We start from the raw sequence: 22,676 nt of genomic DNA on the forward strand, positions 1-22,676 counted from the left end.
GGGAAATCATGTGTTATTTCTAATAATTGTGTTATAGTTGACAAGCCTTTTCTAAAACCGTGTTGCTTAGGATATAATATGTTATTTTCTTGTAAGTATGTCATGACGGCTTTACTTACTATGTGTTCCATTAATTTACAGCAGCAAATGGTTAGTGATATTGGTCTATATGTTTCCACGTGTAATTTATTGCCTTCTTTATGAATTGGTATTATTTTGGCACATAGCCAATCCTTAGGAAGAGAGGCTGTACTCAGCGATTCAGAAAATATAATTTGCAAAAAGGGAGACAGCTGCTGCGCGTATCGTTTCAAAAATACATTTGATATATTATCGGGCCCCGGCGCCTTTTTGGTGTCTATTTCCAAAAGTAAGTTTAAAATGCCCGACTCTGTTATCACAACTCCGCCCATCCGGGTGTCAGCGGCTGTCACGGGTGCACTCGATATTGGCCAGCGCGTGAAGACGGATTGGAAATAGGTGTTAAATGTATTTGCTACAATGCGCTTGTCTTCTATGACCAAACCTGCCACTTCTATTTTACTGCTCACGCCTTCTGGCCTCGACAAGTAGCGCCAAAACTTTTGCGGTTGATTCCTTATGAAATTTGTTAACTTATTTGAAAAGAAGTCGTCTTTTGCAGCTTTTATTTCTAATTTCAATTTGCATGCGAGCTCTATTATCTCCGCAGAATTTATCCTTTTTCTTCGACGCCTTCTTAGTTTTCGTTTTAGGTGAATTATGCTCCGCGTGATCCACGGTGTTTTCCGCTCGGTTCTTTTGAATTTTGTAGGTATGAAATTATTTTCGCAATGCATTATAGCCTCTTTTAGTTTTATCCAAAGGCCATTAACGCCTCCACAGGATTCAGCTGAGGAACCATCCAAGGTTTCCTCTAAGTAGTCAATAACACTCTCATCATTAGCTCGGCTATAGTCCTTGAAAGCTATTCGAGATGGTTTGGTCTTACACCCAGCGCTCATACGCAGAGTAAAAAATGTTAGAACCAGCATCTTATGATCTGAAATCCCTTCTTCAACACGTAAATGTGGTGTTATCGACTGCGATACCAAAGCAAGATCAAGTACTGAACAGGCATTCCCCTGGACACGCGTAGGTTCATTAACAATCTGTGATAAAGAAAAACTTAACATTATGTCAAACAGGTGCTCACAGTTTTTTGCATCTCTGTTGCCGATAGTTAACTTATTCCAATCTATCCCAGCTAGATTAAAATCCCCAGTTAATAACAGCTTTGTACGGTTATTAATTTTGCTGTGTAGGTAATCATGCACTTTCAAAAGGTATTCCTCATGCGCTCCAGGGTGTCTGTAAATAGCACCTATTAACAATGATGTATTATGAAACTGATTTGTGCACCAAGCACTTTCATGGTTAGCTATTCCAGGCTCTTCTTGAAATGTTAAACTGCTTTTTATCATAATAGCTACGCCGCCTCCTCGGCTATTACGATCTGTGCGTATCAATGAATATGAGGCAGGCGAAATTTCAGTATCATGTATTTGGGCATGTAGCCATGTTTCGGTAATTATTACAATATCTGGACTATACAGTATGATTATCTCTTCTAATTTATCAATTTTATTAATGAGACTTCGAGCATTCAGGCACAATATCGAAAGCGGCGCAGATATCCGTTGCGTCTTGTTACCTTGTCATTTCTTTCTGCGTTCTTTCGTGCTACCCTGTGCCGATGACGAGTTGTGGGAATCACTTAAGGTAGGTGCAACGTTTCTTGTTATTTCTACTCTGGTGCGTTTATCGGGATCCCACGTGTAAATACGTCCGTTCAGTCTTAGTTTATCAAATGATAGTGAGGCTTTTGTACCGTTTGCCCGTTCAATTGCCGCTGAACGCCACAAGTTAGATCGGATGTCTCTTATTCTTTCTGAGAAATCTTCTGATATTGATATCGGTGTGCCCTTGAGTTTGTTACAGCAAGAAAGAATTTTGTTTTTTTCTCTGTAATCGAAAAGTCGAAGAATGATTGGGCGTGGGCGCTGACCGTAACGATTGCCAATCCTATGGATTCTTTCAATAGATTTAACTTCAAGGTCGAGTGTATCCTTGGATATACCTTCTTTTATTTTGTTTTCTAGTGTTCTCGCTTCCTCGTCTGAGTCTTCAGTAACGCCATAAATTACTAAGTTATTTCGGCGACTTCTATTCTCCATATCATCCACTTTATTAACGAGTTCATGCAATTGTTCGTTCATGCTTTTGCAACAACTTTCACATTCCGATATTTTTTGTTCGCATTGTCTGAATCGAGATAGCTCATCCTCAATGGACGTTATTCTTGTTTGTATACCGGCTACTGTTTTTTCCACTTGCTTCAAGTTAGAAGCCAAATCCTTCAATGTCTTATTTGTTTTACCTTGTTCTTTTAGTATCTTCTTCAGTAAGTCAGTGTTCGTGCCTTCATCATTTTCTGAGTCAGAGTGCGGTCCTGGATTAAGTTCTACATCTCCTGACATTAGCAGTAACTGTCTTATAACATCACAGCATTCACACACCAAACCAGCAAGAAATCGTGGACTCGGTAGCACCGTCAGGGTGATATCATCATCTCGAACAGAATATACGAAATACTTGTCACTAACCTGTGCAATAAAGAAGACGTGCATGAACATGTGTCCCGAGACGGTGCCACCAAGTCCACTGAAGGGCTCGGCATGAAGACCCGCTTTTGAGTCATTTTGTCATGTCATCTCGCACGCCAGTGGCCCGGGTTCGATTCCCACGTAGACCCCAATTTTGTTTTCTTATTTTATTCTAATGACGCCACATTCCTAGTGATGTCAAAGGGGTCAAACTTCCGGCAACACATTTTGCGGACACTTCCGGCGGCAACATAGCCATATAATGCCTTCGCATTAAAAACCAAAAAGTCCAACCCCTAAACATATAGTATGCAGTGACTTTTTTAGTGCCAGTAACCATGTTTCAGCCAGTGAAACAGTACAACTACAGCCCTTCGATTTTGGGTAGAACCCAATTTTACCCAATTCTTGTACTCCGAACATATTTCTTAAAAATCTGGTTAAACCAGATTTTTCCCCAAAAATAAGCCTTCTAAAAGATGTTGGATTTCTAGTTCACAAAGCTGAAGACACTGCAAGAAAATTTGTGGATACCTAGTGCTTATTCCAGAGGGATGTCTTTGGTCAACTTTAACCTCTTTTAATGCTCTTTTTCATGAGGTAGATCAAATTGAAGATAAAGATCAAAAAGTGCAATTTAGAACTGAGAGGCCACATGGCTACCAATAAAACATCTTATCGGAGTAACTGTATAAAGCTCTACCAACATTAACGACACCCTGATCCAAGGACCTTTCATGTTTAAAAGCATCACTGTGATGTTGAATGTTCTCACACAATACAGATAAAGGGAGGCCAACCTTGCTCAGATGCGGGAGTGCTATATAGGAGATCGGTAACAAATGTGACAAAATAATTGTAACCTATTCAGAAAAAAAAATCAATCGGTAAACGATTTATAGTGTAACCCGCAATTTCCATGCTGTTTATGAAATAATGAGCAAAATATAGGCCATGTTAAGGTTAGCAGTAAACGAAACCGTTATAGGAGCTGTCTTGTGCTGCAAAAAATGTCCTGAAAAACCTGAAATACGGGAATTGTATCCTGAATAACCTGATTCTCACCCAAATTTGTGTTCGAAAATACTGCCTGATCTTTACTTTCAAAACTTTGCAAAAAATAAAACCCGACAACAAAGGTTTATGGTTTATGGGGGTTTAATGTCCCAAAGCAACTCAGGTTATGAGGGATGCCACAGAGAAGGGCTCTGGAAATTTCAACCTCCTGGGACTCTTTAACATGCACTGACATCGCACAGTACACGGGCCTCTATAATTCCACTTCCATCGAAATGCGACTGCCGTGGCCGAGATAGAACCCGTGCCTTTCGGGTCAGAAGCCGAGCGCCATAACCACTGAGCCATCACAACGGCCCGAAAACAAACAGCCTTAAGTGTAACTTTATTGCAATAGACCTGGTTTGTGGGGTTGAAATTGGGGGATAAATACGTTTTCCCTGTTTAACCACAGCTGACAGTACAAACTGCTAGACCCCACCCCGTGATTGTGCGCGCCAACAAGCGCACGCTGACCACGGCGAACCCAGCTCGGAGGGAACAAAGGAACAACGACACTCTGGCTGTAACAAACAACAATAATGCCGGCTAGCAACAAAATACGATAAGGAATCCTGGTTGTCCGATTCATCAGCAAGGTTACGAACGAATGTTCGCCCACCCTGGGGCAGGGGAGAAACTCCGAGGACGGACGGGGCAAGTTGGCGGGAAATGTTCCCACGAGGCCTCGCCCTGATGGCGGAAAGCAGAGTGCCACGGCGAAACATCCGCACAAGATGAGACACGACGAGTTTCCGAGCCAAAGAGAGAGAGACAGCCGTCTCCCCCCGTGCGTAGCAATCGCACTGTCCGTGGCGTTAGTGTCACTACGATGCAGGCGCCCCCCCCTCTGCTAGTTAAGGTAACTTGGGAGGACGCATCGCGGGCAAGTCCCCACAGGTTTCAATGGATATTCAGATATAACATACCAATCTGTGATGTTTGGATGGTCACCCGCTCACTGCCACTGACTAAACTTGGCTTTATACTAAAATTGATGACCGAACTCCCCTTGCAACCCTAGCTGGCCAAAGAAAAAAGATGTACGCTCAAAGTGCTCTTCTGTACGAAGTTTTTTACGTTCCCAGGCTCACTCACCTTCCCTTCACCAACAATATCCTATGCAGTCACCAACTTTCCGTTGAGCACTTCAGCGATGTACTTAGAGCAAAATGTTGACATTACGGCATGTGCTTAGGTTAGGATGTCAAAGCAATGATAACAAAAGCTACAATATAATAACTGCAAGAGCAACTGTTTGAGGCTAATGCGAATAAAAGATGATAAATGACCTTTTTACACTCACGAGCACTGCTGTCCTGAGTGATTAGTATGGTGAGCGGCAAAGTGAACCAACCAAACTGCCAATATTCTTAGCTTCGGTTTTCGGCGCTCTGCATGCTCCAGAAGTTATTAACCGGAAGTTTTCCACCCATCGCTCATCCAAGAAAGCGACAGCCAACTTCAGCCCAATGGGCTAGCAGTTATGAAGGCATGCAGTTTAAAATGGCTGTGCATCCTGGTGGGACCGTGGCACTTATAATCTCAAAAGAGTTTGAATTATTGAAGGTCGCATTAACAAGCTATCACAGTAAAGAATTATGGTTATAATGGGCGTGCTACTACCTTCGGATGATCATTTTAATAGAAAAAAAAAAAAGTCCCGACTTACACGCAGCAGTACACAGTACACATGGCTTAGCCCAGATCATTCTAATACTGAAGACTCAAATAATGCCAAAAGGTTCAAATTCATAAATGCAGTCAAAGCTTCCTAGTCTCTGAGAAGAAAAAAGTGAGTAGATGAAGCGCACAAAAACACAGCACACAGGAGAAGAAAGAAACGAGCTGTGTGCTGTGTTCCTGTGTGCTGTGCTTGTGTGCGCTTTATCTACTCAAGCTATGAACCAACTTGCCCAAGAACGTGTTCTACTGAAAGAAAAAAAGTGTTATGACTGAATAAACCATTTCATGTCAACAGCTATGCTACATGTCTTGTAGATCACTATGGTTGTAGTAACAGATTCATGTATGGTAATGTATCAAAGTCAGCTGCAACAGTTTTGGATTCTGCACATTTCAGCAGACTGAAATCTTGGGCACTATCAAGGTCTCTTGTAATGAGTTTACACAGCACTTCTTCCAGTGTTTTTTCCTTTCGCTTTGCTAACTCAGTATCTAAACCAATAACAGCGACCACTCCAGCTTATGTTCTGCTAAAAAGTGATTCACAAGAGAGGGTACGAAACTTACAAATACAGACACCAATGATGATTCCAATTGCTGAATCAGAAATGTAGCAGGAATAGCCATGCTTGACAAACAGCGGCTTGTGGCATGATGTTGGATGAATGCTCCCAACAGGACAAACGGCGTCATCAGGGCAGGGAAGGGGGCCACAATGAGTGCACTACAAAGGAAAAGGTGAACGCATCAGCACTACAGCCATCTAGAACAGCTTTCTTGCAACCGGACAATGGCTGCAAGCTTGTTCATACAGCTCACACTGCCACTTGAAGTGGCATGAATGATTATGCCTTTTTTTATTACATCCTCCAAAGTATTCTTGCCACAATTTCATGTTCTGAAACTAAATCTAGTTTTTATGCCCACCCACAGCAGTATGGGCTAACTCTGTTTTGCCTAAACAGTGACAGCATTACCCTTTTTTCTGGAAACTGTGAAAGAAAGTGGGGGAGGGGGCAAGGTGCTGCGGATGAGATCATATACTACGACTTCCCTTAATAGGCCCAGCAAGAGAATAAAAATTGACTGACCTCGCAAAGGGCGATATTGACAGAACAGATCCCACAAGTGCTTCATCATGCATACTGTCTAAAGGGGCCATAAGACCCAAATTTGGAACACAAACTGCTCATTACATCTCATTCCTAACCTGCCAACTACAATTCCTCAAAATCGGAGCTCCACCAGTGCAGCAGATACTTTTAAAATTATTTTTTTAGTTCCTTCATGAACAGCTTCCTGGTCTGGCAGCCGTCATGATTACTAATGTCACTGAGGGGTTGGCGGGCTCTTTTTCAAAAGTTGCAGGGCAGCCTTCACTGCGTCTGCTGGGGGCAGGGGTTACCTTGCCTCAGGCCTTGCCTCGGCAGTGGCTGGAGCCCGGTGTTGCACACCACATCGGCAAAATTTGTTTTTGCTGTTAACTGGAAAGTTGAGGAGAGTCATTTTCGTGCTTCCTGATATGTTATGTTTTCCTTTGTCTTTATAGTTATTTCTTTCTCTGTCTTCCAGGTCAGACATGACCTCGAGTACATGGGGTGGTCCCCTTCACAGTTCACGCACAATGGTGCGGTTGTGCAGTCCATGGAATCACGATCATTTGATAAACATTTGGCACATGTTTGGTGGACACACCAGCTCCAGGAGCCATGGCCGAATCTTTGAAACTTGAAGCACCATCTGGGATTTGGGATGTATGGTCTTCCTTATTTTAAGATACCCTACTTCTATTGATTCGGGGAGTTGGCTGGAGGTAAAGGTCAGGACTATATGCTTTGTCGGTGTTTCCTTGTCTTTTCAGATTTTGATACGATGGACATTGGTGACGTTCTGGTCTTTTAGACCCTGCAACATTTCTTCTTCTGAGAGACTGAGGAAACCATGTTCAGATATTGCCTTTCACTGCATTTAGTGATCGATGAGTAGCGACGGATACAGGTATGTCTCGAAAGGACACTATGGTTGGGGGTTTATAATAATGCACTTTGTCGCAGATATGGAGAAGTAAATTGCCACTGGCCAGCTTCACCACCTTGTAGCCAAGGCTCAAGGCATCAGGCAGAGAAACAATGAACGGAGGTATTTTCCTAGCTGGTTGGTCGGCATCTTCACTAGGTACGGTACCTAGGGAAAACTTCTCTTGTTTTTTCCAGGAATTCGGCTATTGCATCGGTCCGCAATATTTTTGGGGGGGGCGATCGTTTTGTGGAAGAAGAGGAGCCATGGAATGTATGTGTTTTTCGGCCGTGGTGCCAGCCACCCACCAAGGAGCCCAACGAGGGGACGGGGCAGGAACTTGCAAGCAAGTCCTGTCCACGCTAGCTGTGCACCCCAACTATATAACTAAATATGACGCAACTTAGGGCGGTTGGCCACACAAGGTTAACGCTCACAGCCAGGAAAAAAGGAAAAACAAAGAAGTGAGAAGGAGACAGGAGAGTCGTGAGAAAGGAATAGGAAAGTAAAAGATAGAGGGGAGGATAGGAAATGGTGACAGCCGATTTCCCCTGGTTAGATCAGCCCGGATGTGCCATCTGCAAGAAGCTGGGGCCAAAGCGGTGTGTGGCCTCCGCCGAGGAGCCTTAAAGGTCCAAATGCTCGGCATCAACCCGACCACCAGGATCCCCATTTCCCTGGACACGGCTGAACCACGCACAGCTAAGCGCGGATGCTCGGGTCCATGGTGGCGCACTGCTCACCATCATCTCTCTGCGGGGATGTGCCTGCGGATGCTCGGGAAACCGTGCTGTCACAACTCACTATTATCTGCACGCTGCAGATGCACCTGCGGGCAGCTTAAAGAAATTGTCACATTAACCAAGCTAGAAGATGGCCGAGATGTATCAAGATGTTAGAAATGTTTTGCAAGCTTGTTTATCTTGGCAAGCCACCTTATAGCTGTCCACTAGATGGGTTCGTGTTCAATGGGTGACCGCATCACTGTCAACAAATACAGTAAGCCCCACTGTAATATTTTTCATGGGACGAACTTGCCAGCCAGGAAAGACGCAGTATAACCGAATGTAGTGCATGAAATAACTGTCCATATCGCTGCAGAGTTTTCTTATTTCCTGCAAATACAACATATATCTCTAGGTTTGAGGTTTCGTGCCCGTTCTGCACGCTGTAAAACGTCCTGCGACTGCCGCTATGCTTTAGCAGCAAAGCAAAAGAATGGAAGGAAAGTGTGTGAAGCGGGCAAAGTTGTGGGCATGGTGTTGTTGTGGACACTCATGTCCACTTCTGTGCTCTTCTTCGTAACTGCCGCTTTAATCCTACACAATCCTTGTCAGCTAGAATCTAGAAGCTGCGTTTTTTAAGCTGCTGGCATCAAGAAAAAAAGATGCCAGAAAGAAAACCTTGTAGCCCATGAGTCATCATTATTGAGTTTGAGGTAAATGTTGAAGTTTTACTGTAACTAGTTTGAATTAATTAACTTCTACATTTACTGGTTTGGTTTATGGTTAATGAAATTTGAACGTCCCAAATCGACTCAGGTTATGAGGGACACCGTAGTGAACAGCTCCGGAAATTTCGACCCCCTGTGGTTCTTTAATGTGCGCTGACAAGGTACAACACACAGGCCTCTAGCATTTCGCCTCCATCGAAATGCGACCGCTGCGACCAGGATCGAACCAGTGTCTTTTGGGTCAGCAGCCGAGCACTATAACCACTGAGCCACAGCGACGGATTCCTTCAATTACTGGCAATAGATAAAAATTTTCAATCAGAAAGTTCAGTGTTGAAAGGGGGGCCTTGCAGTGCATGTTATCACGATTCACGTTTACAAAATATGTGCAGTGTAAAGACCCATCCCTTGTTGAATCAGCCACAGCAATTTCTCAAAGTGACTAGTATCACTTGTGCTTTCAGCAATTAAAAATTGCCCGAGTGCTTCCATGGCTTTCCTTCTTCAACCACAATCTGTCTGCTACGATATACAGCAAATGAAATGACATCACAGCAAGGCAAGAAAAGGGCACGGATTTAAAGGGGCCCAGAAAATAGACCATTGCTCTTGTAGTAGTACACAGAAAAAACTATTACTACAATTACTCGCGTAATTTGTGCACTTCTTCTTCTTTAAATTAAGGCTTCAAAAAGGGGGTGCACAAATTACGTGACCAGGAACATGTAAAAAAAAAAACAAACTGCAAAGGTCATAATGCACAATATGCACCGTGTTTTGCAGTCGGTACGTTGACCCTACAACTCTCACCCATCACTGACAAAAAAAAGACGACTCCAAATATAGGACGCATACCGCCTCCCACACCGCCTCCCGTTATGTAGTTCCCTGCGAGATGGCGCGCGTGTGCAGCTCTAACCAATAAAGGCGCAACAATACAATCGCGAAGCCATCAGTGAGAGGTAAATGGAAATAAAAGGCAAAAAAATGGCACTCTCGCGTGTGGCCCTGTCTGACTAGCAGCAAACCGAACAGCCAGTGGTTTGGTAGTTACGGATTACAGCATGTGCTGGAGCTACTGGAAGTTTGCTCTTGCAGCCACTCGTCCGGGTGCGAGCTAGCCAAGTAGATGGCGCGCAATTCATCCCCTCGCCACACGCATCTTTCTCAGCCGCACGCAACAACGTGGCCACGCCAATGATCCCAAGCCTGCCGTGTGCGCACCTGTGTTCATTCTAGTGGTCTGCCAAAGCAGGGAGCGTAAAATATGCAACTAAATGTGTTTTTTTTATTTATAAACCCAGGTGACAAAATTAGGAGTGTGCAAATTACACGAATAAGTACAGTATTTGGGCCAGATGTTCACTGGCATGTGACCTAACGAATGGGAGGGTTGCATTACCATGTACAATAAATATTCCAGGGCTCCATTAATAGTGCAATCTCTATAAAAATAGGATTATTCTCAATGTTTCCTTCTGAGCACTGAATAGAGAGGACAAAGCACTGCCAAAGAACAAGACTGTGGCTCCTCAAGCACACTAACAGCAGCAGCGTGAAATTGTAAAAGCCATATTATTGGCCAGCACAAAAGCGTAACCAGGTGGGCGATGTCTCCACACTCCTATCACAACACATTGCAGATGCAATACACACCAGCGAATGGAGCCTGCATGTCCTCGCGTACCTTCAGACGAAACTGTGACTGACTTAGCTGACTGCGTCGAAATAACTTTTTCCCACACACTCCCATCCCCTGAACTTTTGCTGCTGAGTACTTCAAGGCTGTAATTAAAGTGTAGATCAGCTTCACAGTCACAACTAATACAGTTCACAGGTTGTTTCAGCCAGTCAAACAAATGAATGCTGTTGGTAGGTTTTCTTGAGCTACACTTTTAAAAGCAGTATCTGCCCAGCACTGGCTGCCCTTAACGTTCTGATGCAGAGGACAACGCATCACTGGTATCACTTACCAGACAGTAAAAGCCAGCAGGACAGACAATGCACTCGGTGGAGCCCTTCAACAATGTGTAGCTGCCTTGGGAACAGGGACCGCATGCACCAGGTCCCAAGAAAGGCTTGTAGAAGCCTGCGAGGATTTACATGCACTTATGGAACAAAATTTTTACGGCTGCAGATGAATCACAGTAATCCAGCACAATAACTTTTGCTAATTCTGTGGTTCAGATAATTTTTGGAGTATGCGCTTACACTAGCAGTATCCACTAAATTAAAATTTACCCATCAAATACTGCGACCAAAATCAAGAGAGCCCATGTAGCAGGCAGGGGGAACAGCAGATGGTAGCAAAGCTTTGAGAACAGACACCTTTACACAATATGCGCACTAAACATGCGAAAAGAGCTATAACACGTGGAAGAAGCACAAACGTTTCCCATCTACTTTGCCAGCAGAACTTCTCAAAGTAGTATTAATTAATTTATTTATTTTTAGATACTGCAATCTAGTGCACGATCATGGCAGGGTGGGTATACATACACACACACAAATGCACTGAAATTCACAACACTTGCAGGCATTTTTCAAACATCGTTAAAGAATTCTGGGTAACACACTCGCTATTAAGGCTATGCCAGTCTGTAATTACCCTCAGGGAAAAATAATATTTCAAAGTTCTTCCGCATGTTTAAAGGGGTTATTGTTAAAGTATGCCTTCGTCTCGTGTTGCAACCTGAGGAGTAAGTAAAAATTGGGAAGTATTAACTTTACAATGAGAGTGAAATGAATATGAAAACAATACTCAAATTGTCAAAACTGCCTATGGGTACGCCAGTATTAAACAGGTTTGACATTATTTTTTTGCACTGATTAGGCAACAGCTTTTACAGGGGGACTCCTCCGTGAACATACCAATCGGCTGCAAGCAACGCACCTCGCAGAGACCATGGAAGCATTGGTGAATATATACAGGTCAACACAAATAGGGCAGGGCAAAATTAGTTAGCTGATGCCTCACTGAACTGAACACTACTGTAGTTACATATCGCATACGCTAACTGGCTCCAAAGCTTTATTTCCACTATAAAGGTGTACAGACACCAAACTTTGACTGAGTGTTTTTTCTTTCTAATGATGCCCACGACACCAGTAAGTATTAACTGCCATGCGGAATTAGCCTACACACGGGGAATCATGTATAATTGAATTTTTTCTGTCATGTTGTTTTGGCTTTGGTTTCAGCAGCTGGACAGTGGCTATGACATCAAGGTTCAATTTAGGTCGTATGAGACATGCAAAAGCAGAAATATTTTGGCCACTGCGTCATGTGCTGTTTTTGCAGTTTTTGGGGCACACAGAGTTATAATGAATTAAAGGGAAGAAGCACCAAACATATCATAGTTTTTTAAGCCTTACGTAATCTAAACACAAACTGACACCATCGCCACTGCTCAGCTAGTGAAATCAAAAGTGAAACATGCGAATAAAAATTCAACAATAAATTATGTACTACGCATAAGCACATCCCATGTGGAAATCCATGTATGTTAATGCCTTACACACAATTTCAAAAAAGAAAACATGCAACCGAAAATATGGTGCCTATACTCCTTTTTTAAAAATAAAATGTCCATTTCGAACTACAATTTAATGAGGGTATTTACTACAATTTTGCTCGGTTGTATCATCAAGTGTCATTTCCACCGACTTAGATGTGATGCTTAAGATAAGAGAAATGCTCCAGCATGGGGATTGAGGACAGCAGGCAAATGCATAACAGTATGCCCTTTTTGACATGACTACATGCTAACCCCCTTCACCTTCTACTCACAACTGCAGCTTGTTGACTGAAGCATGCTGTTAATTCATCCAGCAATGCATTGTACAAAAAGTTTTCACTGCTGCCCCACTGCATACTAACAGTAAGGCTTTCTGATACTCCGTAAGCATAGAAATCTTATGTTTCAAAACTCAACCTACCCACTTGAACAGCGATCCGGATGTAGGTCACACAATATGTTCTCCCCCTCTCGCAAGATTGACAAAAAGATGTAGCATAAAGAAATTTACCTGTCGAACACATATGTCAGCAGAAAGGAATCAGAATATTTCAAGGGCACTCACCTATTCTACTCAACAGCTCCCAGGTGAAAATTTCCAACTGGGAATCTGTTGGTTCCAGCAGTGCTGGTTCCAACAGCTGTTGAATCAGAATATTTCAAGGGCACTCACCTATTCTACTCAACAGCTCCCAGGTGAAAATTTCCAACTGGGAATCTGTTGGTTCCAGCAGTGCTGGTTCCAACAGCTGTTGAAACGAACAGCTGCTGGAACCAGTAGGTGCCTGCCCTGGTAGCACTGAAACCTTGAAATAACTTTTCTCTTTGTTTGGATAAACAATTCGTACAACGACCTATGTTTCCTACCTTTCTGGAATATTATAATCAAGTGCTAAAATAACAATTTCTATAATGGTAAGTGCACAACAAAAAAATAAGGAAAACGCTCGCGACCTACGCTAAAATGTCAGTCACAGGACCACGCATATTGCCTATAGTGAGGTTGCATGTCGAGCTTCAAACGCCACTCGGCAAGCAGCGATAAGAGGAACAACAAACTACATTAACACAAACAACTTACATGCCGAACTCATACATTCAGATATGAACTAATGCCATGAACACATGCGTATATGCCCATTGTGAAAAATTCAAGTGCTAGCAAACAATGACACAAAGGGGAGAACACAGCACTTACTCACAACTTAAAATTTTTTATTCAGAGACTTCAATTTATACACAAAAACCAACAACAACCCATAACAATCACACACCACATGCAAGTTCAACACATGGCATGCGATAGCTATGGATTGTTGTTGGTTTTTGTGTAGAAATTGTAGTCTCTGAATAAATAATCTTTAGTTACGAGTAAGCACTGTGTCCCCCCTTTGAGTCAGTATTTGCTAGAGCTTGAATTTTCCACACTGAACGTTTACAACTTGCTTGATTTTCTGCCCTGTTATGTAAGCCTTCCTTTTAGGGTGTACTAGAAGTATCAGTAAGGAGTGGTTAATAAGCTAAGTTTTCTCATCGAATTTTGCCATGTTTTGTGCAATTTACAGTAGGCACAATCCAAGAGATTTAGCTGAAAATTTTTATTAAAGATCATTCCTATCCAAACAATGGAAAAAGTTCTAATTCAACAGCAAAAAGCTCTCAGCTGGAACCAGCAAATCCCAATTCAAAACCAGCAAGTTGGGACCAGCAGGTTTCTGGTTCAGGTTTGCAGGGTTTAACGTCCCAAAGCGACTCAGTGGAGGGCTGTGGATAATTTCAGCCACTTGAGGCTCTTTAATGTGCACTGACATCGCACAGTACACGGGACTCTAGCATTTCGCCGCCATTGAATCAGCGTGGCTGGGATTGAACCCGCATCTTTTGGGTCAGTAACCGAGCACAGTAAACACTGAGCCACCGCGGCGGCTAGCAGGTTTCTGCTGGAACCAGCTGACCCTGTAGAAAACCAGCAAGGTTCTCGCTAGGAGCAATTGGCCCACTAGAAAACCATAAGCTCTGTTGCTGGAACCAGCTGGTGCAGTACAAAGCCAGCAATTTTGTTAGAAACAAGTGAAACCACCAAATACCAGCACAAACCAGCAGATTCCTAGTTGGAAATTTTCATCTGGGCTGTCGTGTACATGAAGGTCAAAATGAACGTGATTTTGCATTGGCTGGTGGGACAAAATATTGTTTTATGGCGACCTCTTGGCAAGCTTACACCAGTTACTAACCAGCTTGCTGTAACGGTGGCACATTCAATAACTAGCAGCACTATTATTCAACTAGTATTTTGTTGCTTGCTTACCTGCTTCACAAGGTGTGCAATTCTGACCGCGCTGTTCGGTGGTGGACGACCCAGGGGGGCAAGGAAGGCACGATGGGCAACCCGCCTCCCTAGAATCACGTTTCGTTTAAGTACGCGGTATACCAGTACAGCACATGCGATTTGCATAACCTGCCTGCAGAATGTGCCGGCCGAGCACGGCACACACAATGTGTCGAAGGCACTGTGGGCTGGTGGTTTCGGACAGTGGCCCGGGATTGAGCAGCAGTCGCAGGCTGCATAGAGAATCAAGACATTGCGTAAGCACTCTCAGCAACGTGCGTTGTTTTATGGCGAAAACAATCACTGCGTCAATAGCATTAGCTTATTCACCTGAGCTTGCATACGTCCCTGGAACACACGCTTCACACTGGCTCGAGCAGTTGTTCGCACTTGTGTCACTAACTTGACTCACAAAAGCTGAAAGCGGGAAAATTTTCCATTTTAAGCTGGCACTGCGAAGTCGCGATTTTGTGCGTACAAGCCGAAAAGCCAACAGAACAAAGCGCGCGCGCTAGCTGCGTGCATTGCGCATGTGAGCGCACTTATCGAAATGCGCTCTTGAACTTACCGAAAAGTACAAAAAGTTTGGCAGTTCCAGACAACATACGGTTCTTGGACGTTGGAGTATTGAAATGCATCAGCTCCTTCGTCATATCTTGAGACACGAACACCATCACTCGGACAACGATTGGACGGGGTAACCTTAAAAACTTGAGGCACGAATACTAAACACTCGAAAAATGTTTGGACGGGGAAACGTTCACATGCGCCGGCTTCTTCATCCTACTTTTGCCGCAATGAACCGAAAAACTGGGATAAATTTAATCTTCCCCTCATGTTGCCGCAGGCCCAGTGGACACACGCCGCTCTGTTGCGATAGGGGACGACTTCTTTTGTTACGCAACGCTGACGCACAGCCGGCACAACCAGGGCACCAAGGCCTCAGCAGCCCCAGCACAGCTGACTGACTCACTCAACAACTGAGCATGTGAGCTGGCTGCAGTTAGCCACTCATGCAACGAACAACCAGAAAAGAATCCCTCGCGCCACTGTCGTGTTTTCTTCTTTCGAATGATGTGTAGTACAGTACATTAGGCAGGTATGGCAACACTGGAAAAGCAGACGACGGATACATCTCACGAAACCCTTCCGTTACATTAGAACACTGATTGCCGCCTAGTATTCGCCTCCGACCGCTAAATACTTCTGAATTTTTTTCCTCGTGTTACTTCGGTTTCGATTTCTTCAAGCGGATGATGGCTGTGCAGAGCCGCGCTTCAAAGAACGTTAAGCCGCGAATCTTTATCGTGAAGACTTAAAGGAGACATGACAACCTATTTTCGTCTATACGTCCTGCTTATTGCATTTCACTGTCAACACCTCAAAATTTTTTTTAAACGAGTTTTTTTTTTCGTTTCTTTTGCGAACAACTTGCTGGTCTGACAACGTCCGATCACTGACGCAAGCACTGACGTCAGGCCAAACTCGCCCCGCGTCGTCTGCTGCGCACTGTTTGCGTTGAACTGCTTGCATGTAGTACGTACGCCGTGAACGGGTCGCTCGAAAAGCTTTTGAAACGAAAGCTTCACTATACGCTAGCTAAAGCCGATTTCGCAGTGCGCTGCCGGTTGATCTTCAAGTGAGCCAGAGGTCAAGTGTGGTTATAGGCCTTACCATATGTGATCCACCATCAAGGGCGTCCGCAGAATTTTTTGGGGGTGGGGGGGGGGGGGGGGGGGGGGGGGCGTTGGTTGTTGGCGCCGGAGGGGGGACAGCGGTATGTTCGCAGCAAAAAGGTAATATTTGGAAAGTAAATTTATTTATTTATAAATAAATAAGTAAAATACACACATGAAAGAAAAATTACAAGCAGCAAATTAATGCGTGGCTTGGAGAGATCCATTAGTTTATTAACGAACAAACAATTAAAATTAATTAAAAAATGCAAAGAGATACTATCACTTCGTGGAGAAGAGTGCTCAGTCTTGCTGCATGCGGGTTCTCGACTCACCCGATTTGATGACCAGCACACAGCACAATATGTTCACAAACACGTAACTATACAGTCAGTCAGTCTTCCTTGAACAGCAACTGCAGACGCCTTGGATTTTTCTGTAAGAATTGCGTGATGACGCGGGTGATAAAGTCATTTCTGTGCTTCATTACACGCTCTCGGTGCACACTCATCATACACAGGCCGTCCAGCCTGTTGTTTGTCATCGTTGAGCGTAGCCAGGTTTTCACTCTCCTCATTGTACTGAAGGAGCGTTCGACCGTACAAGTAGTAAATGGCAAAGCCAGAGCCGCCTCAATGGCTTTAGCAACACCGGGGAAGAATGTCTTGGCCTGATGTAGAAGCTCGCAGAAAGTTATTTCTGATGGCTCCCCAGTTTTGTTGCACCACATCTCGTACCAAGAGATGGCATCTTCCTTGAAGTTGTCGATGCCGTAAAAGCATTGGAGTTCTTCGGCGATGGCAGCGAACTCAACACGGCTCAAGTGCTTCATTTTTTATAGATGCCGCTGGAGAAGTTTGAAGCTCCTCTCATTGCTTTCAGAAAAGCGGCGAGCTAAAGAAGCAGTGAGAGAGTCCAAGTACGGCACATATATTGCCACACGGTAGTATATTCCTCCGGCGACTGAATCCGGTAGTTGTCTCGGTGGGCCTGACGAGAGACTTGTCTTGGTACAGATATCACCAAATTTAAGTGATTGGCTGTCTCCCTTGCTGCATTCATGATGTCAGAGAACTCCTCTACAGCGTTTGTCCGGTGGCCACGAAAAATACGTTGCAGCTCAGTGATGTGGTCATGCACAGAATGGAAGCCCATGGATACACCTTGCAGAACGTTCGCAACTGGTTCGAGCCGAGCGCTGTACTTCGCTACAATGTGCAAGCAGACGATGAAATATGAACTTGTTGTTGCGCAGTAGAGGATGTGAGCTCGTTGTCTAGTTGCAGCGTCGTTGACGCGAGCTCCTCGAGTGCTTCGACTATGGCCACGTAATGCTGAGAGAAGATCCTAATAGACCTGTATTTTGCAGACCATATTGTCTCACACAGCATCGGAATGTTGGGCTCCAATTCTCCCCGGAGCACGCTCTCGCGGAAGAAGTTTATGGTTTGTTTGATTATCCCAATTGTTTTTCGAATTTCGGAGACGTCGTTCAAATCGTTGATGGCGAGATTTAGTTTGTGACTTGCGCAGTGGAAAAATAGTGCCTTCGGGAACTGTTTCTGTATTATTTTGTTCCCTCCAGCTTCTTTTCCAGCCATTGTAGAGCATGCATCGTACCCCTGTCCAACGAGGTTCGACAGAATATCAGCCCGGCATTCGTCAAAAGCTTCAAGATTGCAGCAGCGATGCAAGCGGAGTTTAATTGCTCCAGCTCTACAAATCCCAAAAACTACTCTCGAACGCACACTTAGGCTTCTGCCTTGTCAGTAAAGTGAACGCCTATAGGCATCTGCTCTTTTCCTGACATATCTGCAGTTTCGTCAAGAAGAACGGAAAAAGCAAACGCTGTGTTAGCTTCGGCAACTATCTGCACTCTCAGGATGTCGCCACAGTTTGTGATGATCTCGTTCTGGACGCGGACAGAAGTGTACTTCGCATTGCCAGCAGAAGAAGCGAAGTGCTCCTGAAGTCGAGTATCTCCAGCTTCTACCCGAAAGTCAAGGAGATCATTGAAGACTCCCCTATGGGACTGCTTGCCGCGAATTGGCAAGTCATGCGTCGCGCAAATGACAATGGCGGAAACTATTGGAAATAGTTTCTCACGATTCGTTTCAACTTGCTGGTGCAGTGCTCTGTTCAGCTGCTGTACAACGGGTAGCTGCTTGCCTTTCATTCCATCCCTAAAGTTCTGTGAGGCCGTCATTGCCTCCTAGTGCCATCGGGATTTTACGTGAACCCTGCACGCCTCGTGCATTTTTCTGTAGTTACTGAAAGCGCGCAGGATAAAACTACCTTCAATACCCCTGTGAACACGCGGAGGAAAAGTGACGCAAAAACGACAATGGGCGCCTTTCGCTGTCGCTGAGTACGCAAGCCAAGGGGCGTAATCTCCCAGCCATTGGTGGCGAAAAGGCCTCTTTCCAGGTGTTACATCCTTCTTAAAGTCGTATGTAACATTTGGCGACCATGGCTGAGTAAGAAAAAGTAACTTCAAAAGGGTACGGGATGCCAGTGAGTTTAGCTTTGCCTAGAAACTCTCCGAAGTCATATTCTTGAGGCAAGTTAGTTGTTTTCTTGCTGTTGTCTCCGGACTTCAATCCCAAGCAAGGAGAAGGAAAATTGTCTCGGCTTAGTGCGTGACTGGAGCGCGCTGTTGGTGGAGTTCCTTCCATGGGGTCGACGACATCGGCTACTGTCCGGTGATGAAAGCTTGCATCACTCCGGTCAAATGCTACACCGTTATCACATGTCACACCAGAATATTCAGGGGCGCAGTTGGATAACGCTTCGTCAGACAACCGCTGACACTTGAAGAAGCGTCGGATGTCCATCATTCGGGACCGCGCGAGACAAAGCTGGCTATGGAGTTCCTCGTGGTTGATAGTGTTAGAGAAAGAGAAGGCTCCCGACAGGAGAGGAGAGGGCTCGGATGCCTTTTCAGGAAAGAGGGATCTTGTATTTGGTCATAGTGTACGAACATACTGCACCGTTTATTTGGCTTTACTTTGCTTTATGTTATTGGCCGGGCGCTGGGTTTGAGGCTGTAGTGTGGCGGCCGCTTCGAAAACAGGATCTGCTCGTTGTCGGTCTCCTCGGCTCCCTGTTAAGTCGCTGACTCGCTGGTCATTAAGAGCGTCCTGGCGTTTGCCAGAGCCCGTTCTCGAAGAGTGCCGGCTATGTTTTATGGCCGTCATTCCCCCTCTTTTGCTGTTTCATTTGCTTTTACTAGTTATCACCGAAGCCTAGCTGCGGCGTTCCTTTGTACCTGTTTTCATTACAGTACGGAAAAAGCGCGCGGGCCTCCATTTTTGGTGTTTCTCTCGAACACTATTTATATATGAGAAAAAACGTTGCCTCCTTCCCTCTTCGCTGGCAAATCATACCGTTGACGCACCGCAGCTGTTTTCATGGCAGTGTGGCTCTCTGGGGGTTTACACTGTATAAATTCGTCCGAAGCGCTTGACAATCGTTCTCATAACCAGAAAATGAAGCAAAGCCTAGACTCCCACGAATTACACCACTCCATTAATAAGGAAGCTTATTTAATTGACTATCCTATTTTGATAGGTAGCTATGTACAAAATTTAGTTGGGGTTGCATTTATCTCCATGGGACCAAAATAATTATGTGGTCCTATCTTAATGCGTTGAAATGGATCGCATGATGACACTACTGGTCTCGGCTTTCAGTGCACTACAAGCGTGCAAGCTTTTTGAGGGGTGGATTCGTATAGGCTCGGTTTGGGTGGCGGGGTGGCCGAAATTTCGTCATTTCGGCGAGGAGTGTTCACAAGCAAATGTGACGCCACGGGAAGGAGTCACACTTTGCTTACTAAGTGTGGCGGTCTAGACTTTTTCCCAAATGTAGCCGGAAATTTATGAGAAAGCGGAAGTTATCGCGATAATATACTGCGTAGATCTCGAAGTTCAAGACAGCTTTCCTCTCAGAATTGTTCGCTATCTTCAGCCTGCCATTCTTTCACTTCGATGCCATCACCAGCAAGATTACGTCATAGCGTGTAGAGTGCAAAGTTTGCTCGCAATACTGAACGGCGCTTCTACGGATATGAGGAACCTGAGTGTGCTAATCAATTTTTAGATTGAGCGAAAAAATTTTTGCCCAAATTTCTAAGGGGGTGCAGCCGCCCCCTCTTGCCCCCTCCCCCCATCCGGATGCCCATGTCTACAATGGTGTCGCACCACTTGATCACCTTTGATCTTGACCTTTTGAATCGCCGGTAAAGGGCGGTAGAATAGGCCACAGCGTTCATTGGGTGACCATCCTCTCGCGATGAACCATTAATTTAACTGCCACTAGCCAGGGTGGCAGGGTGGCGCGCTGCCTATCCAGTGTGCGGAACGCACTCAACGTTACAGACGTCAGGCCGCGTCTGTATTTGCACAATACACGACAGCTTTCGCTCTCTAACCCGGTTCAGCAGCAGTTAAATTGCAGCTAATTTTTCTTTTAGCTTAGCGAAACAAAGGGCACTTTTGGTGTTTTCTTTCCGGAAGCCTTCAGCATAGTATGCGAGCTTAGTGATCATTGAGAAAGTGGACTTGTTCGTGGCGCCCGTCTTCTACTGTTGAGGAAGCAGGAATCGATGGGCCCCTGCAGTATTATTTACACTTCGAAGCATGTTATTCGTATGTTATGGGTATGCTCTTTTTGGCACCCAAGTGCTCCTATATGAGAAAAGAGGCAGGTGCGCATGCCTTCGCCGCAGTGCGCCGTGATGAAGGGCCTGGCGGTGGCGTTCCATCGCTGAAGTTCTTGCCCGCTATTCGGCGGCTCAACAGCAAAATTCAAAGTGATCACAGGGTGGCACTAGAGCAAAGACTGCGGCACGAAAGGAGCGGAGAAAAGTTCCGAATGCGACGGCTTCCAAGCTACATGCATTGTGTCACTACTCACTTTAATTTTTTCTGTTGGCTATACCGCGATCATAGAGCGGCAGTTCCGTCGCTGCCATCAACACCACTCGATGCTCCGCCCTCTACATGGCCCTCTGGCTCAACCCAGCACGGAAACGCGACTATAAAACTTGTCAGCCTAGTCCTTACAAGTAAACTTCCACTTTCGTTTTTGTCTGCCGGCGATCTCATACAACTTGAGTTACTCTTTAATTGGCAATAGAAATTTCTTCTACAAGCGCAGCTCTAAGCACAACCATTTGCTCATTAATTACTGGTTAACACCGAGACAGATTTTAAGTGTGTTTTTTGCAACATTAGATCGGCGAAAAAAAGTTCACACATCGAAAATAATGTCTGCCAAAAAAAAAAAAGAAACAGAAACTTGCGTTCTCGTCCCTGCCTGGAAAAGACTTTTTCGCTTTGTTAGTTGCTTAATTGCTCGTCTGTCATGAAGGCATCGAGGCCTCATTTTCGTTGGTCCAAACCACCAGATGGTAAGGCGCGGAGGGAAGTGCAGCGCACTGATCGGGGAGCGCTTCGCGACATAGTCTGCGAGTTCCTAATCTCCAGCGCTGCCCGACAGATTAGAGGAGTTTGCGCTCTAATGAGGCAAATTCAACAAAGGTTGCACGCAAGAAAAGTCTTGCTACACGACAGGGGTATTAACCTAATCTATAGTCGATTTCATAGCTAGGCTTGGATTACCTTTGCTAGGTCCAGTGCAGTTCCTTCATTGCGCCTTGGCTAGCTGTCAGAGTTTTTATAATTCCTGCCCTTAACTATGCCTAAAACCAAGTAGGTTTATCCATCGCTGTGGAGCAAAATAGAAGCAACATCCATTCATGCTTTTCTGTTTTCTTCGCATTTTTATTCAGTGAATGAAGGAGGCGGCCAAGGGACATAGTGTTGCAGCCATTGTGTGTCGCACTGATATTCGTGCTTGAAAGAAGTCGGCACGTAAGTCTACGAGTACTGCTGCTGTCCTGTTTCGGGCACTTGCGACATGTTTCGCTGTGCTAGAACCATGAAGAACACTGAGGGGCGAACGCGGCTAGTTCGTTCTTCCGGCACAGGCAGCAACTTTAGAGTTTGCAGAGCGCATCGCATGAAGAGGCACATTCTTGGTTCCCTTCACATACCTGGCGAGTTTTATAGGCCGATGCATAGAACGAAGTTCAGCCTTGCTGGTGCGACAACCAAGAATATAACACTAGGTGAAATGATACACACGAGCGCTAACCTTTAATGATTTTTATTCTAGAAATTATTGTGCTCACGTATCCGTACGTTCACGCCGTTCGTGACCTATGGCACATGCCATGGGTACAATATGTGGCAGTAAGAAAAAAACTCCTTAGAATAACAATGGTGTACGCGAAATGAGCGGCATCAATGGGCC

At 44.8% G+C, this 22,676-nt stretch overlaps 1 protein-coding gene across 3 annotated transcripts in view; it reads right to left on the reverse strand.

The window, feature by feature from the left end:
- LOC144112672 (uncharacterized) overlaps positions 1-15,946 on the reverse strand; it is a 34,381-nt gene extending 18,435 nt beyond the window's left edge. The window contains exons 1-6 of one of the 3 annotated variants that reach the window (XM_077645485.1): positions 15,251-15,946; positions 15,013-15,099; positions 14,816-14,915; positions 14,662-14,750; positions 10,809-10,924; positions 5,934-6,090 (exon numbers count right to left, since the gene is read on the reverse strand). In XM_077645485.1, the coding sequence (XP_077501611.1) occupies positions 5,934-6,090; positions 10,809-10,924; positions 14,662-14,750; positions 14,816-14,915; positions 15,013-15,099; positions 15,251-15,356 (655 nt within the window). In that variant the 5' untranslated portion in view covers positions 15,357-15,946. Of the gene's footprint in view, positions 1-5,933; positions 6,091-10,808; positions 10,925-14,661; positions 14,751-14,811; positions 14,916-15,012; positions 15,100-15,250 lie in introns of all 3 variants that reach the window. The other 2 variants (XM_077645484.1, XM_077645486.1) reach the window with 2 other exon arrangements.
- Between the last annotated feature and the right edge of the window lie 6,730 nt (positions 15,947-22,676).

This window comes from Amblyomma americanum, chromosome 1 (assembly GCF_052857255.1).
Source record: "Amblyomma americanum isolate KBUSLIRL-KWMA chromosome 1, ASM5285725v1, whole genome shotgun sequence".
NCBI classification, from domain to species: Eukaryota; Metazoa; Arthropoda; class Arachnida; order Ixodida; family Ixodidae; genus Amblyomma; species Amblyomma americanum.